At 36.3% G+C, this 19,928-nt stretch overlaps 1 protein-coding gene across 1 annotated transcript in view; it reads left to right on the top strand.

The window, feature by feature from the left end:
- SEC24B (SEC24 homolog B, COPII coat complex component) overlaps positions 1–19,928 on the top strand; it is a 91,001-nt gene that overhangs the window by 14,083 nt on the left and 56,990 nt on the right. The window contains exons 2-3 of the mRNA XM_044681640.1: positions 2,875–3,606; positions 16,771–16,944. Of these exons, the coding sequence (XP_044537575.1) occupies positions 2,875–3,606; positions 16,771–16,944 (906 nt within the window). The remainder of the gene's footprint in view (positions 1–2,874; positions 3,607–16,770; positions 16,945–19,928) is intronic.

The raw sequence follows: 19,928 nt of genomic DNA on the forward strand, positions 1-19,928 counted from the left end.
GTTTCATCTAGTGAAAAGAGGGTACAGGGGTACAGTCCAGATATAAGGAATATGGAGAACACAACTATCTCAATAAATCTGTTGAATTGATTGGCAGATGATTAAAAACAAAACAAAATGGACTCATTTTATTTCTTTCATTCATTCACTTTTCCTTTGTGACATATACTCCTTAAATAATTTTCATTGCTCCAATCTAAACCCATTCCAGATTCTTCACATTTTATTTAAATTATGGGGTCCCAAATTGTATATAATACTTGAATAAAGAAATTTTTCTTCCATAAAGAAAGGACTGTTTTACCAAGTACTCAGAAGTATACAGTACAGTTTACATCTTGAGAACTGTACCATAATGACATATTTAACTTATGGAATACCAAAATTCCTAGATTTCTACTTTTGTTTACAAAAGTCTCTAATATGTATTATCCTGATTTTTTTGGAGGTTTGAGTTGGCATGGAATTGTGGATTTGGGACCTCAGAATTAAGCTAATTTAGTATCTGACCAAAGTATTAACCTCATCCATCACATCCCTAAATTTAAGGTCCTTGAATCTGTGCTTGAAGACCACTTTTGTCATTGTTCCACAAGGCAAACCACTCCATTTGTAGACATTGCCAGTTAGTATAGTTTTCTCATATTAAGCTAAAATTTATTTTCCTACTCCTACCCTTTGTGGCCAAGCAGAACATCTAATTTGTCTTTCTACAAATATTTTGAGTTGGTTATTATATCTCACCTTTGTCTCCTCAAGCTTAAATATCCTCATTTCCTTCCACTGATCATCATGCTTTCTCGTTCCTTTGTGACATCCTGAAAACTCTCCTTTATCAGCATTCCAGTTTGTCAAAACCCTCTTCTGAAATGAGGCCATCAGGACCATCCTAGATGTTATCTGACCCAGGAAAGGTATAATGATGGGAAATAGAGATAATAGTAAAAGTTGGGCAAGAAGCAGTACCTTTTTTTTCTTTTCTGTTTTATTTATGATTTTGCTTTTACATAACATTGATTCTGGATATATGCTTCCACCGCTTTTATTTGGCAAATATTCTCTTGTTGTAGATTTTTTAAGTTTTGGAAAATAATGCAACACATTAAAACTGTCACACAGTATATGCTATATTCTACAGTCATGGACCTCTTTGACAAAAGAGGAAAGCTGCATTTTCTCATTTCTCTGAGCCCAACCTCAACCATTAGACAGAATTCCCTTGTATTGTTCTTTCCACTTCCTTTGCCATAGTTCTTTTGTATATTGTTTCTCTCATTCTGCTTACTTCACTATAAGTAGATTCATGGAAGTGCCAGTATTGTTTTCAACACAATCATTTTGATGATGTTCTTTAAAGTTAAAATATCTTGAGTTAAGTAATATAAATTTTAAGAATGAGAAAAGAAAGAGTACTTGTTTTTGGCTAAATTTTCCATTTAAAGTCTTGTTTGATTTTTTTTTTCAGGTTGCTTTTCAAAGAACAATGGAAGAGATTATAAAATGTCGGCATTTCACCCTTGAGGGTGCTTTGAGTCATTTATTTTGAATTCTCTATCAGTTTCTATTTTAATAAATTTAAAGCTTATATATAAAATAGGATAAATTTTTGAAGTGTATAGTAATGAAAATATTAAAATATTTTTGTGAGTTTTAAAAAGTGATTTAGGGTGCAGCTAGGTGGCTCAGTGGATTGAGAGCCAGGCCCAAAGATGGGAGGTCCTGGGTTCAGATTTGACCTCAGACACTTCCTAGCTGGGTGAAGTCAATTAACCCCGATTGCCTAACCCTTACTGCTCTTCTGCCTTGGATTGATTCCAAGATGGAAGGTAAAGGTTTAAAAAAATAAAATAAAATAAAAAGTGATTTACTGTTGTTAGTTCAATGCTGGTAAATTTTCAGTAGATAAAACATTCTTGTTATTTTTAGGTGGTTGACATTTGAGCTATTTGGACATGATAATGTTTATTTTCCTGCTTCCCTATCCTATAACATGGATAAGTCATTAGGAAATGGGTAACCATTTAATAAATAGGTTTGTTTAACATGGACTTAGTTCCTTTCATTATTCACAGATTGATTTAGTGTACTACTTACTATATAGCATTCTACATAACATCGTTTTTATTCATTTGGTAGACAGGAACATTAACTTTTATATATACATATATAATTACCATTTGGTTCTTTAAAAAATTCATAAATGAGAATTTTGAATGTAAATAATGTTGCTTCAGATCATTCTGCAAGATAATTTAATTAAAGCACTTAGAAATCAAAGTGTTATATAGAATCCTATATTCTGTATTCTTGTTATAATTCTAGGAGAAACATGAATAATGTTCCCTCTACAACACATCTCAGCTTGAATCTTAATTGTATAATAAAGTTCTCATCATGGCTACCATAGAGATATGATTGAAATTCTTTTTTACAGTATTACCTAATCAAATCTATGTAGATCTGTTATCATATTAAATTGCCTATAATAGTGTTAATTTTTTATCTTTATTTTTTATATATTTTTGCTAAGAGGTGGAATAGGCAGTCTTTAGATTTATTGGGAAAAACAAATGAATCATAGAAAGATTGACTTGTCCTAAAGCTCATAGATGAAATAGCCACAAAACTGGGAGTCAGACTAGATTGGTGTGGGATCTGTAACAGTGCAACCTCCCAGAGTAAGTTGTCTATTGTGCAAAAAGTCAGGTCACTTTATAAGTACATGCTTAGAAATATCTTGTATAAACACTGACTTACACACACACTCTCTCTCTCTCTCTCTCTCCCCAGGATCAGTATTTCATAGCATTCTTTGGCTTACACCTTAGTTGTATATTTCAGTGATTTATGTCAGTATTTTCTTCCTTTTTTTAGGTCCAGCACAGAATCAGATGCAGTTTCCACCTGGATATGGATTACATCCTCAAAGCTATGTTGTTCCCTCAGGACTCTACTCCCAAGGACCTGGGAAAACTGCCCCATTGCCATTGGAAAGCCAGTATGGTACTGATTATTATTCTGGCCACTACCCAGTACCAACACAAAATGTTGTGACTCTTGCTACAGGTCCTGGCACAATGAACATGCAGCTAGGATCACAGCAGGTATATGGCAGGGGCCTTCCTCCTCCTCATACTGTAGGATCTACTCCTGGATCTTTCCAAGGTAGTATTGCATCTTCAGCTTCCCATGTACACACAGGTATACCCCAGCCATACTCCTCCTTTGGTAATCACTACAACAGTCCAGTCGTTCCCTCTGCCAATTCCTCCATTGCTTCTCAGGGATTTCCCCTCACTTCTGGCCATTATGCTATGTCGACTGCTTTGGGTGCTGTGTACCCTAATGTTTCGTATCCTTCGGTGCCTGCTGGTGATCCATATGGGCAAGTGTTTACTTCACAGAGTACTTCAGTCATCACACAGTTTAAAGAAAATTCATTTCCTGGTCAAAACACAGCCGTCAACCATCCACAGCAACAGCAACAGAGTCCAATGGGATATAAAACTTCATCATGGGCAACTCCGGGCCTTCAGTCAACCCAAGACAACCTTACCCAAAACCACATTGGATCCCTGGCTGCAGTAGGCAATCCTTCTAATGCAGGTATGTTACCAAGCTGAAATCAAAAACACTACAATTTGAAATTCACTTATTTTTGTACCGGATCATTACCTTTCTGAAGGTTGAAGAATGTGTTATGTAATGGGAAAGTTGGACATGGAGTTCACCACATCCTTGTCCCCCGGCAGAGATGCTATTTACACACATAAATTGCCCACTACCTAATTTTGTTCTAGCAGAGACCCTTGATGTGAATACTCTGTGATATTTGTGACTTAAGGTCCACCACATTACTGGAAGCTACCAGATTCTGAAGTTGTAGCAGACATTTGGTGAGGCACAAGAAAGTGGGAGCTTCTTTGGGGCTATGCTTCAGTCAGTTCAATAAGCATTCACCTCGTAGCCATAATATACAAGTACTTGAGTGGACACTGAGGAAGGTTTAGAGAGGAATCTTTTGTAGTTCTTAAAAATGAGTCATTTAATTTAGAAAATAAGCTAAGCAGACACCTAAGTTTTTCTAATGTCATTTCCAACTAGAGAGATCAGAGGTGTGGCATAGGTAGGAAAGGGCCCTAGAAATAGAGCTTAAAGAAAGGATTTCACCTATGAGTCGGGCTATTCTAGTTGCCTTAAGCAAAAGCAAATTCATTCCTTGTGTGGGCTATGTTAAATGATGGTGAGTAGTCTAGATTATTGGAAATGGAGATAAGCTGGAAGGGTAGACTGAAGCCAGGCATGAGGAATTTCAATTTTATTTGGTAGATGAGAGACCTATTGAAGGGTTTTTAGCAGAAGAATGACATGATCAGATCTACAGATCTGGATGATCATGGTGAAAGAATGGAGTTGATAGGCTAGAAATTTAAGTTTGAGGTTTTCTACTTAAAGATATAATAGTTGAAATTATAAGAATAGTTGTTTACCAAGGGATACTTTACCAAAGTATAGAGAAAGCTGCAGATAAGAAGGCCTACATTAGATGGGAAGGAAAAGGGAGAGGAGCCAAAAAAAGAAATGTGTGGTAAGTTAGAAAGAAAACTAGAAAAACAGGATGTCGTGGAAGCCAGGAGAAGAGAAAATATCATTGGTAAAAAAATTAGATAGCTCTGAGAGAAGATGAAAACCAACTTCCCTTTCCCAGCCAGGCAGCAATTATTTTCTACCTAGAATAAATCAAGGTTCCACTTGACTTACTACAGTAAAGGTTGGTAAACTGCCAGCCACAGCAGGCATTTCCTAGGGTTTTCATTCAAACCATTTTTTGAGATTGGGAAAGAGGAAAAAAATAAGGAAATGTGGAACTGGTATGTTGTTAGCTAGCCAGCCATCATTTACTTCCCTTCCTCCACTCCTAAATACTTGGTGTTTGCTTCTGTCTCTTGACCATCAAAATATAATTAAATCAATCTAATTAAAACTCTTTTGCACAGGTAAAACGTATGCCTTTATTACTATTGGATTTGTAGTTGTCTATACTATATTCATTCTATTTGCAAACTTGAATCTACAGAGGCTGCTTTGAACTCAGTATTGAAAATTTATGCAAAATGTATGCAGATATAATTGGGAATTAGTAATGTCTTTTGAGAATATTTTGAAGATTAGTTGATAATATAGCAGCAATGTTGTAGGAGGAATTCCTTTATTGGATGAGAGATGTGCCTAGTCTAAGCTTGTATGATACCATGATATGTAGGAGAGTAAGAAATAATGTAGGTCTTCCCTTTTTTTCCTCCAGTGTAGGTGTAAAGGTAACTGAGTGGGAAATGAATTGCATGTACTAGGTTTTGGAATTGGTGAGTAGTAAGGGGATCCCCTGAAAGAGTAGTGGGCAGAGTTTATTGCTATTGAATATTCATGAGAGCAAGGGAAGATGATTAGAAAATGTGCTGCTGTTAACAAGTTAGGTGTGTTCCTTTGGAACTGTGACATTACAAAATAACTAGTAATTTTAAAAGTACCATCAGATAAGAAGTTGATCCAATGCAATTTAGAATACAATACATATTAAGTCTAATAGGCTAGAGAAAGATTTTAGGTGGACAGTTCTATTGTGAAGAGATTGGGGGGAGCTATACTTTTATTTTTCATTTTTTCAACTAGTAAATTTCTTTTGCCCAAAGCAGAATTTTAGAACCAAATTTTTGAATATTTTAGAACTAAAGTTAGTCTTAGAAAGGTCGGGTATAATTGATGTTTTAAATGCCCCAGGAATGCTTTGAGTCACAAAGCTAGTCACTCTTCAAATTTACCCCCCACCACTATGGGGAAAAAAAGAGAAGAGAAGTAGGATGAATTTGATGTATTCGTTAAGGTAGACAGTTTAATTTTTCTGGTATACCTCTTTTTATAGCATTTAATGTGGCTTTCATTGCTGTTTTTTAAGAAAGAGGCTAAAGGTGTAAACTGTCATAAATAAGCACATTTAATTTTTACAGTGAACCTTTGGGTAATTTTGGTATGGTTATCAGTTGTAGTATTGAATATTTTTTCTACTCAATTACAAATGTCTTAATTTCCTTGTCAGGAATGTTAAAATATTTAGTGGTACAGTTTAGTGAACATAAATAGGGAGAAGAATGAGTGTCATAATTTTTATTCAGACTGTTAATGGGTTGATCACATAGGAAGCAGAGAATAAGCAAAGCGCATAGGTAGATTAAGATTCAGAGCTAGAATTTAAAGTTACTCTTGTATTAGGTTTAGTGTAGCGTAGTATCTACTACTTGTTGGTTCATTAACATCATGGTTATTTCATTTGTTTATAGTGCTTAGTGTGGATTTATAACTATTCTTCAACCAAATCCTTCATTTAGTCCATTTCTGATCAACACACAGTATGACACATCATGTCATGAAAAAGGACCTGCCTATTAAAGAGTTGGAGATCCCAGATACCAGTAATAGGAATACTAGCTTATATGGTTCTACCTCTTAATGGTTACAAAACACTATACATTTGAGCCTCACAATGGTCCTGTGAGGAAGGGACATGTAAGTGTTGTTTTCCCCATCTTACAGATTGAAAAACTTTGAACATCTAATAAAGAACAAAGAGAGAGAACTAGGATCTAGTCAGACCTTTCTGTTACCCCCACCACTACATGAGTTTTAACCTATCATACCAGTGTAAAGTGGTGAGCCAGCTTTACAAACTAGAACTGTCGAGGATACATTTAAACACAGACTTCAGATTTTCAGATTAAAAGAAGTTTTGTGTTCATAAGAAAAAATATGAAGAGATAATAAAATCAAAATAAAGAAGTGACCATTAGGTCACTGATTGTAGTCATACAATTTCTCCTTACTGCCTCATGATCCTTCCACCCCACTCCCACCCCCAAAATTTTATTACCTATATTAAGTATATGCAGAGGTATGTATTGCTATAGTACTAAATTGCCAGATGACCTGAATGCTTCATTTTTTTAAGCTTAGGGTGGCCAAGTTATTCATAAATCTAACTTGTTATTTCTATCCTAAACTAATAATTACTAAGACCTATAATTTTCTAATGACAGTTATTGAACAAAAATGCATATTTAAACAAGCAAAAATACAAAAAATTAGTGCCATTTATTAGTCTTGATAAGGACACATTCTGAAATTTTATGAAGTCCTTTATAATTATTAATTAAAACAAGCTACTGTTTTTTACTAATTTTTCATTCAGCCAGAGTTGTTTAAATTATATGACCCTGTTGGGGGCACAACATTGTTCTATTCTCTAGGCCACTCTCTATATTTCTCTGTGTTGGAACAAGAATGACAAATTTTATGAAGGTTAAACTAATGGAATAGCAGATGGCTTGGTTTTTTAGTTTTAGTCTCTGTTTGGTTGCTATATTTTAAATAAATAGTATATTATCTCATCTTTTTGGCAGCAGAGAAAATACACTAATTGTGAGAGTAAAGCTAAACTGAATTTAAAATAACTGGGTGTTTGAAAGGAATGGGATCAGTCTCTAGTTGGGGAAAATGCAGTGAGTGTATTGCTTTACTCTGTGAAAAGTAATCATTTTGAGTTTTAAAGTAGGTTGAATGTACTTATTGGTACATAAGGAGTGACATAATATCATCCTGAGCTTTTTATTTATTTGTTTGCTTACTTATCGATTTGTCTATCAATTTGTCTAATGGAGGCTGGATCTTCCTGTCTTGCCCAGGGTAGCAGTCACCACAGAGCTGATCTCGATGCTACTTAACATGGGTGCTTTGGCCTGCACTATTTCTTGCTTGGGCTGGTTCTCTCCTCCTAAGACAGCCTGGTAACTGCCCCTGTTCTCAGGAGCTTACCATATTGATGCCCGTCTTAATGCAGATGCCCAGTCAATTTTAGCTTTATTGAAGCTTAGACTTTCCAAGTTCAATCTATCTATCTGTTTTGAATATTAGGGGATTAATTATTCTTTTAAACTAATTAATTAATTAATCAGGGAATTAAAGGCCTGGACCACTGAATCTGACTTTTCAAAGAAACTGTGAATGCTAACAGCCTTTAGTGCTCAGCTAATGTTTAGAATGAATTAATGTCCTAACTTTATTATATTTACATTGATTCTTAGTTTGTTCCCATCTCTACCCCTTCAAAAGGTCTCTTCTGGTCTTAACAACTACGTGAGAGTTCATCTACTCTTGGCTTTTGTGCTCATTTCTAGACTATTAAATGTGTTGCATATAGTAGACATTTAATAAATGAATCTGAATCTTTAGCCTTTTCTTGCTTCAGCCCTCCATTTCATTTAGAGGTTCCATCACCACCTCATTCAATATGTCAGAACTATTCTTTGTCATCCCAACCAGTCTTCTTTCTATTTTGCAACAACATTGTGTAAGACACGATGCCAGGTAATGGAAAGATGTAAAGAGAACACTGTCTACTTTTTTCAGTATTACCATTGTTTCTCTAGTCTTTCAGACTTAAACCCTTTGAGTCTTTCTTTTCCTTTTTGCTCTACATCCAATCCATTACTCCATTCTGTCAATCTTTCCTTGTAGTGTAAATGGGGAAAGGGAAGGTAAAGAGAGCATAGGCAGGATCTTATTTTGACTCTTGTTTTGCTGCAGGAAAATGTGTTTGCCAGCTCAAGGGACTTTGTTAATTGCTCTAGAATCGTGAGGCTGCATTATGTAGCACCCATTTCTTGGGAAGAAGAGGTGATAGTGATGTGGGAACCAGGAGGTTCTGAAGAACTCTATATCCTGACACCCCCCCCCCACTAGTCCTTATCTCACTCTCAAACCCTGTGTCATCTCCAGATGCCCACTTTATCTCCTACATTTCTTCCTCAGCCTCCTTGGCTTCCTCCTGCCCCTTTACTTTAGCCATACTTTACTTTTTCTTAGCTATCACTCCTCTGAACCCCTGTCCCAGACCTCAGGAATCCCCACTTGTGACTCATAACTGGGAAAAAGGAGTTACCTGTCTCACAGGCAAAGGGTAGGGAAGAAGTATGTTCTTGCCTTTCTGCATTGGGATTCTGAATTCAAGCCTATCCTCTCTGACAAGCTTTGGACCTGCAGTGGTGACTGCCTGCTGGACCATCTCCTCCTGGATTCCCTGGTGGTATGTCTAACAACAGTTCCAGAATCGAATTTGCCTTTAATTAAATTGATACTTATTAATGGCCTATTCTGTGCAAGGCAATGTACTGGGCACTGGGGAGAAGAAAGATAAAAATATTTACTACTACAAAGGGCACGTATAGATGCAGAATCATAGATTCAGAGCTGATACAAACACTAGTGCAACCTTCTTACTTTACAGCTGAGGAAACTGAGACCCCACAGATATTAAGTAACTTGCTTAAAGTCACATATATTGTAAGCAGTGGCACCAAGAATTGAACCTATGTCCTCTGACTTCCCATCTGGAGCCTTTTCCATTTCACCATGCTCCTTTTTAATGGACACAGAAATAAGTATCCTAAAAAAGTTGTGGGCAGGGGTGTACAGGTAATTGTTTAATAACCAGCTATGTAGGGGGCAAACGTGACACAACTTTTGAGCTTAATCTACATTATTTTCTCCATTATTTAATAATAATAAACATTTATATAGTGCTTACTGAGCATTTCATGATTATTATCTCATTTGATCTTCAGAGTTACCTGAGGAAGTAGGTGCTATTGTTATCCCCATTTTACAGATGAGAAAACTGGGGCAGAGGATAAGTGACTTGCCCAGGGTTGCACAGCTAGGCCACATAGGATTCACATAGATTTGAACTCAGGGCTTGTTGATTATAGATCCAGTGTTCTATCTACTGTGCCATCTTACTGTCTTGTAAATCTGTTAATAAAATAAATAAATTAAGCCCTGGCTAGTAGGATTTTCCAATAATCAAGGTATAAATGCTCACTGAAAATTTAACAGTGTGTTGGTTTGAGCTGGCTCCAACACGCTCTTGGTTATGGGCATAAAAGTGAGCTCCATCAGACCAAATGCTCCAAAGACTCTGAGACCCAAAAGCTGCTTTTAAGATGTCAGTGCATCAGAGAATGCTCCGTGGGAGGTAGCACCTTATCTGAGCTTTGAAGAAAAATGATTCTAAACTGTAGAGATGATGCATTCTGTGTAGGTTCAATTTTTGAGGAATACCTGGTGGTGTAATCCGACTAAAATAAATGAAGGAAGGGGAGAAATGTAAAATAACTCTAGAAATATGTTGTAATCAAGTTGGCATTAGTGAGCTACCAAAAGTGTTTGAGCAGGTGAATGATAATGGTCAGACTAAGACAGGAAGATTGATTATTTTGATAATTTTGTAAAAGATGTGTTAATGAGAGAAAAGACTGGAGGCAGGGACAAGCTGCAATCAACCACACAGTGCACCTGGAGAGAAAGGAGGAGGCATGAGAAATCAAGAAAATAGAATTGGTAGGATTTGATGGGCAGTGAGAAAGATGGAAGACTCTGAAATGATTCTGCTTTGGAACTGGGAGGGTCAGAGATAATTTTGCCCTCTCAGAGACCAAGAAGGAAGTAGGGAAGATGATGAAGTTTACCTTTGGGTGCAGTGAGTTTAAGTTGCTATTGGGACATCCTGGTTGGTAATTGAGCCTGTAAGAGCAGATGAAATCACAAAGAGAGTAGAGAAAGAATCCATTACTTCTCATTTCCCTGATTCTGCCAAAGGCACTAATGGTTCATCCAGTTACCCTTTTCCCGCTCCCCCTGAAGGCAGTCATCTACCAGCTCCTGTGGACACCACTTCCACAGTTCCTTAACAACCCATCCCTCCCTTTCTATTTCTACTACTACCAGCCCGGTATAGGCCCACCTTAATACCTGTGCCTTCTTTAAGGTCTACTTAATAACAGTGGCTAATATAGTTAGTATTTTAAGGTCTACAAAGTGCCAAATGTGTGTGCATATATATCTTTAGTCTCTCTTGAGATCATATAATACAAATATAAATAAAATACCTCTTCTCTGAAGCCTCCTAAAATTCCCATCCCCAGATCTTGCCATCCTCATAGCTTCATAATTACTTTATTTTTTTCTTATGGTGCAGTGAATAGAATACCAGGCCATGGATCAGGAAGACCTGAGTTCAAATTCAATGTCAGACATGATCTCTGCGACTCTGGGCAAGTCACTTAATTTCCCTATGCCTGTTTTTTCTCGTGATAGTAAGATTTTTGAGGCTAAGAGGAGTTAATATTTATAAAGTGCTTTGTATACTTTAAAGTACTATATAATTGCCCCTTTTGCATTAGTCATCGTTGCTCTTTATTAACTAGGCTTTGCATGTTTGCTTATGTCATAAACTCCCTTCTCAGACAATAGTAACTTCTTAGGGACAAGCTTCCCAGACTACCTGCTCTTGGTTCCTAGAAATTTTGAACCATGGGGAATTGTGTCTGCCTAGCTGCTTTAGATTCGATTATAACCACTTCTTAGTGGTAGGGGCTGGAGGGAAATATTGGAAACACAGGCTTCCAGGAGGGTGGAAAGGGACCCAGCTTCCTGTCCTTTGGAATCATTCTACATGTGGGGGGTGGGGGGGGAGACACACTTAATCTCCAGCCTTTTACTTAATAAATACAGAAATTGAAGCCTACAGACATGCCCAAGGGTACCTAGATATGGACAGGGAGTGGGGAGTGGTGGAAGATGGAGAAACAAAGAGAGAAAGAAAGAGAACAAAACCAGCATTGAAATCCAGTGCGAGGGGGTACAGCTAAGTGACTGCCTTTAAGCCTAAAGTTGAGTTTCATATGTGAACTCAGATACTGCCTAGCTATGTGACCCTAGGCAAGCCACCTAACCCCATTTGCCTAGCTCTTACCAATCTTCAACCTTGAAGTTGATGCTTAGTATCATTCTAAGACAGAAGATAAGGATTTTTAAAAATAAATAAATAAAATTCCACGTACACTAGATTTGTAACCACATCACAGCCACACTTGTAATACCAATATATTTGTCTGTCAAGGCCTAACTTAATCTATTTTTACTAATGTGAAAGGATGTAGCAAGTTACACAGAATTATTTAAGAATTTTCTGTTATCTTACTGTTTCCTGTATAAAATTGAACCTTGATTACTGAAAGATTTTTCTTTATGCTGAAGTTTAAAGCTTCATTCTTAGTGTGTTTTAGAATGAGTTCTTTTATTCAGTTTGGAATCCAAGCTTCAAGCAGGATAATGGACTCACTTTCTTCATGAGCCCTGTAGTTGGTCCCAGAGCATCCAATGAATTGACTGTATGTTAAAGGTTTTCTTGTTATCTGTGGCAATATCACACCAAATATAGAGTGCTAAGCCATAAGCCCTAATTTTGTCACAATAATGGGAATTCTGTATCATTCGTCCTTTTTTTCTTTTTTTTTCAACTTTTCTGCAAATTATTATTCTGTAAATGAATTAACTCCCTACCTAAATTGTGATACTTCTTTGTGAGAGTTTTTAATGCATGTGACAGAGGGAAACACAGGCCTAACAGCACAAAAGAAGGTTCAGGTCAAAATGTCATTGTAGTACTAGTAAATTATAATCTCATTATCTTGAACCATTAAAAGAAAGTCTTATATCTTTCTAAAGTTAGACATAGTAGTCATGAACTCTTTCTGATTAAAAAAAAACTGCCTTTGGTTTTAAGCATCTTTGGAGAACCTTGTATGAAAATCTGCCCTTCCTCATGAAAAGCCATTGTATAGAGTTGGCTCTAAGAACTTTGAAATATCAGTTTAAACACGCACACGTATGCATGTGTGTGTCTCCTTTCTAGCAAGTTATAATCTTGTTTGCCCTTTTTTCTTTTTTTATTAAGAAAATTTTTCCATGGTTACATGATTCATGTTCTTGCCCCCCCCCCCTCACACCCTCCTCCCATAGCCATGTGTCATTAGCAAGTTATAATCTTAATAGAGCCTCATTCAATGAAACCTTAGGTGGGTATTACTGGTACCTCTATGAAATTTTTCCCAGGCCTGATGAGATTTTTCTTAAATATGTGCTTTCTTAAACACCATTATTCCTTCCTCCCTCCCTCCCTTACCTTCCATCTTAGAATCAACACTGTATTGGTTCAAAGGCAGAAGAGTAATAAGGGCTAAACAATGGGGGTTAAGTGACTTGGCATGGGTCACAAGCTAGGAAGTGTCTGAGGTCTGATTTGAACCCAGGACCTCCTCAATCCACTGAGCCACTTAGCTGCCTCCACCGTTATTATTTCATTCTAAACATCTTTACTTGTTATACAAACATGTTTATGTTTCATTCTCTTAAATGGATGTTGATACCTGTTGCATTTATTTTCTCAGTGGTCTCTGCACTTAAGAACAATACAAGGTGAGCCCACCCATTCATTATACTTCATTTGGGTAATTAATACCAACTCCTTTGCTAACTTCTCCAAGGAGAACTTTTATGATCTTTTATTTTGCTGCAGCTTTTTCATGTGTTCTGGTTTGAATTTTAGCTAGACTATCAAATGGTTATGGTTTTCTTCCTCCAGTAGTATCATTTTCTTAGGTATTGAGCAAATTTAACTGTTTCAGAGCATTCTCTGCTACTTTTTCCATCATTCTGCTCTTAATGTAAAGCAGAATGAGGATATACATCGCTTGAGTACCATTTTATGGTGGTAGTTTCTGTTCAGTGATCACCTGTGAGTTTTGAGATATTAAAGCTTTTTTATACTTAGCTATTTCATGTATAATAGACATAGCATCTTTCACCACTAGTGCCTCAAAACTTTCCATTTCAGTGTAAGACCTACCAAACCTTGGGGTTTTGTTGGCTTTTTGAAAGCCAAGCAGAGTTACATTGATGAATAATGGGGCATTAGTTTAAGAATTTTGTGGGAAAAGCCTGTGAAGAACTTGACATCTTCTAAACTTTGAAACACATATTCTAAATGCAAAAAGAATCATAGATGAAGAGAGCAGAAACTCTGGAAGAGTACTAGCATGAATCAGAAAATGAAAATCCAAAGACTCGTAAATTCTTAGAAGCCACACTTGTATATCTCCAAGAAAAACAACCTTAAGGCACTCAGCAGAATAAGTCTTCCAAAGAAAATAATAGGAAAAGACTGGCCAAGGAAATAGCAATCATTTCAGATTCAGCTGTTTGCATATAGTGCAGACTTTCTCTATTTAGAGCCGAGGTCAAAATAAAGGCCAAATTAGAGAGTTATAAACAAGTTGTAACCGCCTCCCAATAGGAAATGTATAAAAATAAAAACAGACTTCATTTAAGATTTCTTAGATCTCACATCCATCTTATTGGCGAAAGTGTCCATGTTAGAAGAGCTATCAGAGGCCAGGCACAGTAATCCATGTTGTCAGATGGGTCCAAACATCCTGGAAGGCATTTTGGAACTATACTCCTTAAGTTTACCAAACTACTTTATCTTTTGCCCCGTGTTTTACTTGCTAATTTTTTTTTACCCCTACTTTCCATCTTAGAATCAATAGTGTAATTGGTTCCGCAGCAGAAGAGCAGTAAGGAGTAGGTAAGTTAAGTGCCCAGGATCACATAGCTAAGAAGTGTTTGAGGCTACATTTGAACCCAGAACTTCCTGTCCCTAGGGCTGGCTCTATCCACTGATTCACCTACCTGTGCACCACCCTTCCCACATATATACCCTCTTGCTAATTTTAAAAATTGACTATAGAACAAAAAGTAACTAGAATTTCTCTTCAGATAATGTCTTCCTATGCTAATGCAGAGTCATCTATCATGCCTTAGTGCAGTTTTCAGCTTTAATAGTCTATGGAATTTTTAATAGTTTAAAACTACACTAAGACTTAAAACTTTTTAAGACTTTTATTAAACTTAGAAGTACTGGTATGAACTATTCATGTTGGTAAGACTATACATAACTGACCTGTGAAAATATTGAAATTGCTTTGATCTCTGCTGAAAATTGGCATCTACAGGGAAGCTTTTACATCTAAATTATTTTCCAATATTTTAAAAAATGTTGATCTTAGAGTATAAGCTGAAATTTTTCCTGTTAATGTCATTTTCCAAATACTTAGATTTGGAGATAATATGCTACTAATTGCATCAAATTTTTGAACTTCGGTTTCTGCAACTAAATCTGCAGTAATGTGAAAAAAATTAACCCTACTACCCATTCTTTTTTTCCCCTTAAGGAGATAGAAAGATTAGACTACGATATATAGGTAATGAAGAGACCTTTGGGAGACTGGTTGGTGAAGTGGAAGGAGTCCTATGGAATTCAAGTTTCCATCCAGCTTTGCCTCCTTCTTGTGCAGTTTACTTAGTCTTTCAGGGACTTAGTTTCCTCATCTGTTAAATGAGGCAGTTGGACTAGATGTGGTTGTCTTAAACTTCCCTTCCAGCTTTAGACAAATATCTTAGATCAGTACCATAGATGGAAAATTATCTTGGCCCAGAATTAAGAGCAAGAAGAAAATCTACCTGGACCACATTTAAGATGTCATACAGCACTTTGGGTAATTCCAAACTGCCCCTTTAACATCTGTGTCCCCAGTTTGTTGTTATGTGAATACAATTTGTGGAACATGATGTTACAATAAAAATGAACTCAGAATAATTGGAAATGAGACAGGCTGTGGGTGTGCTTCCAAGAGTATCTTGTATTTGAGATAGTTGCCAAGGCCCTGTATTGATTAAGGGCAGTGGAGGCCACTAAAGAGGGTTAGCTTGTATGGATAGTAAAAGGAAAGGAAGGTTCCAGGCCTTGGATAGATAATCTGAGGCCTTATGGAAAGCAGCGTGTGTAACCTTTTTTTCAACATTTCAGCAGCATGAAATAGGCATTCTCTATACAAGCTATTCAAACACGTCTTATACCCCTTGATGTTCTTTTGAGAGATTTTTACTAACCTGAAGTTTGGGAAAGAAGAGAGAGGTTGGGTTTGTTTTTGACCACATTAAAAATTGGATTTGGATTTGGATTTTGTTTGTGGCTTTTCTTTGTAGTGTTATAAAAAAATCCTGCTGGTCTCCCTAATTATGTTTTATAAAGTTTTCTTCCATTAAGACATTCATATGTTAGACATTGAGCAACCTCATCAATCCAAAACATAGCCCCCTCCATGAACTGAAAAGGCCTCTCAGCAAAGCTGTCATAGGCTATGTGCTTGACTTCAAAAGTGTGTGCTACCTTGGAACTCTACCCATCTCTCTTGAATGTGAAGTTAGTAGGAGAGCAAACAAGTAAAACAGCTAACAGTGAGAACTGACAGCTCAGCTGAGTAAAAACAACTGCCCAAGTCCAGGGCTGTGTAGTGAGGGTCAAACAACTCTATACCAGTAATTCCTAAGGTATCAATGCATAGCACCACAATTGGTATTCACATTGATGGCTTGAATTGACAGTTAAAAACTAACTGTTCTATATTTTGTTTCTAAAGGCAGAGAAGTGTGTAATTATTAGATCATGAACTCCTGGAGGGCAGGTACTATCCTTTGCCTCTTTTCATGTTCCCAGCTGTAGCACAGTGCCTTGCAAATAGTAGGTATCTAATAAATGTTTATCAATTTCTTGATTGATTAAACATATTAGAGATTTTTTCATTTAAAAGAGATCACATTAGAACTCAAGAGTTTTAACCTTTATTTAATCTGGAAAATATACCTTCAAGGATGTTTGCTGAATGAATGATCCTGTTAGTACAATGACTAATAACAACTAAACAAAATTTAACAAATCAGATGTTATGTGGTATTGTAAGTAAAATACTTTGACCTCTTCAGTTGCAGATTCTTCATCCTGTCCTGGAAAGCAAAATATTCAGCTTTCCAAGCCCAGTCCAGCACCACCCACAGTTTCATCAGGAAGTGTTTCTGCAAGGACACAGCCTACTGCAGACCCACCAACTGACCCTGTGGCCTCAGGGACACAACCACCAGATCTCTTACTACAGGAAGGTATTGGAGAAAATGAATAGACATGTTCAAATCTCAGCATAAATTTTCCTCTTTTTTTTAAATTAAATTTATTACCATGGTTTTCCCAAGTATCTCTTTCTCATCCCCTCCCAGAAAACTATACCTTAGAAAGTATTTTTCATGTCAGAAAAAGAGGAAAACTCCATTATCAATGCATTGGAAAAGTCTGAAAATATGTACAGTATACAACATTTTTTTGACCTTCTACCTCTGCAAAACCAAACATGTTATGTTTTAAGTATGGAGCAACCAAAATTTCCTAGTCTTCCTTAGATTTCTTTTAAAACTCTAGACAGATTAAGGAAATTGCTGATTATTTCTGTTCAAGGTTTTTTTTTAATTGTTTTTAAAATCATTGTTCATATGTGAAATATAGCTAGTAAGGAGAAGATACATTGAATAATCTTTTTCAAGTCCAAAGTTGTCAATCTACAAATTGACTGGCACTTACCTAAGCTCTATGTTTGGTGCTCACAATTTTCAGGGACATAGCAACTAACTGCAGTATAATTTTCACCCAAATTACCCCACATTACCCTTCTCTTTGACAGATTTCCCATCTTATTTTCTGTCAGGCTAAAACTCCAAAGTCATTAAGAATTTAAGCTGCACACTATTTTTTATTTTGACTAATGTTTTTAACTCCTTGCCTTCAGTTTTTTTTTTTTATTTCATCAGCATAGATTTAGCAGGTTTTCTATTTGGTGGCAATTGCAAGCTTCAAAATGACCACTTGCCTTTATCCAAAGCTCTATGCTCTGTATTAGGGCATCAGTAATCTTGTAACTAACCATACTGCTCTCCATCTTTTCTTTTCAAAGGTTTTTTTTTCTTTTATGGTCAGCAAAACCATTCTTTCTCTTACAAAAAAGACTGCTAGTTTCTTTATTCTATTTTACAGATAAGTCACTTGGGCAACAAAGAGTGTCCAGTGTTACCCAATAAGCTCCTGGATTTTCTGGGAATAAAGTTTACAAATTCCATTCATGAATTTTTATTTCCAGTGATTGAACATCGTGTCATGGACAGTTATAAGTTAGAGTATTTTGCAGTAGTGCATACATGATGCTTTTCATTAATATTTCTTGGCATATTTCTGATGTCCTGTTATTTCTAAGCCCTCCATATTCTTACCTATTATAATTCCTTCCTACGTTTTTCCTTGTTGATCCTAACTTAATAGTGTAAATGCCTCTTTGCATTCATGCAGGCCTTTCCTTGTGTTTGTAATGTTTTCTCCCCTCATATATATTTCACAGAATCCCTGTTTTCCTTCAAATTCAGATCAAGTGCCCCCTAGTCTCTGACTCTTCCCCCCAATCCCCACCCCCCAAACCGTTAATCCTCAGAGCATCCTCTGCTTTCTGGCAGGTTTGGGTTTTTTTTTTTTTAAATATATATATATGTATATATATATTCATACCCCCAGTGCCTTGAATATTTTAGGTGCTTAATAAAATGTTTGCTTAATTGACTGTCCTACACCCACTATTTTATTTTAAGAAGAAGAAAGGGTTGGGTTTTTTTGTAGATATAGGTATGTTATTTTAAGTAGAAGAAGAAACTTAAAAGCCCCTGGCAATCTGACTTCACTTGGTTAATCTACTTGGATCAGTTATCTAGAAAAAAAAAATGATCATTTTTGAGGCCTTTAGATTCCTACATAAGTGCTCTCCCCTAGAATAGAGAAATAGCTGCTTGGATTCACAAAGCTAGCTGGCTTTTCTAACACCTGAAGCCCTAATAGATAAAGATTTGCTGCCCTGTTAGCAATAGGGCAACATTAGCCTAATCTTTCTGAAGTGCATTTTACCCTAGACTCAGTTGTACTTTAGAGCTCAGCAGTTTTTACTGGTGAGGTAATCCAAGAGAAATCTCTGAGTTACAAAGAAAAGACATCAATTTTGAATTCTCAGTTTTTAAAAAAAAAAAAGTCTTTTCTGATCAGCTTTCTGTCCATGCCTGTCACATTAGATGCCAGCCTAATAGTGCTGAGTCATCTAATATGGATTGCTTTTGAAGCAATTCATCGGGCCCCTGTGGAAATCCTAAAATGTTACCTATTCTCACATCTTTATTCATCTACAAAAGTGAAAGATTAAGATGAAGAGTCAGAGCCTCCTTTTTCAGTCAGTCTGCCTTTTGATCTGCCTTTTGAAGTATTTCATAGATAAGAGTCTAAGCAACACCCCTGTTATGGAAAGGAAAACAGATGGTATTCCCTAATACCAAGAGACTCTTAAAATGTACTAAATTGACAACCATAAGGTTTTTAGCTAATGTAAGAGAGTAATTAAGATAAAGTAAAATCTTAACTATACCATTACTTGCCCTGGAGTCTTTGATTTGATATTTTCAATTATTAACTACAAAAAATGTACTCTCTATACCTTTGAGGAAAGAGACTATAGATTATGTTTACTGAGATCCATGACACTTTGTATTCCTTATTTCATCTGTGTACCAAGAGATGTTTGAATATGTCACTTTAATTCCATCTTTTTGGGTTTCCTTGGGAGAAACAGACCATTTCCCTATGGGATCTTCACATGTGAAGTGTGCCAGCAATTAAATAATAGTTCATTCATAGCCAGCCATCTTCTAGAATAGTTTCCACTATTTTAGCCTTCCTAAAGCATTTTTTGCAGTATCTTAACACAGTGCCTATGCAGTTTTATTCCCTAATACTTTAATTACTGGATTGTTAGTGGGAAGAGTATGTTATGTGTGAATTAGATATTTTAAATTCCTAGAACAACTACTTTATCCTTTTAAAAGATTCTATTTCAGCATTTCTGCTGGCAATGATTCATTATAGTTTTTTGTTTTTCAAGATTCTTTTAACCAAGGGAGAAAATTATACATATGGTTTAGCTGCCCTTGTGAATTTTTCATGAGTTTTTTTTGACTAAATTGGGGACAACCCTCAATTCTAACTTACTTTCATTCATGACTTCTCTGGT

The sequence above is a fragment of the Gracilinanus agilis genome, chromosome 6, assembly GCF_016433145.1.
Source record: "Gracilinanus agilis isolate LMUSP501 chromosome 6, AgileGrace, whole genome shotgun sequence".
NCBI classification, from domain to species: domain Eukaryota; kingdom Metazoa; phylum Chordata; class Mammalia; order Didelphimorphia; family Didelphidae; genus Gracilinanus; species Gracilinanus agilis.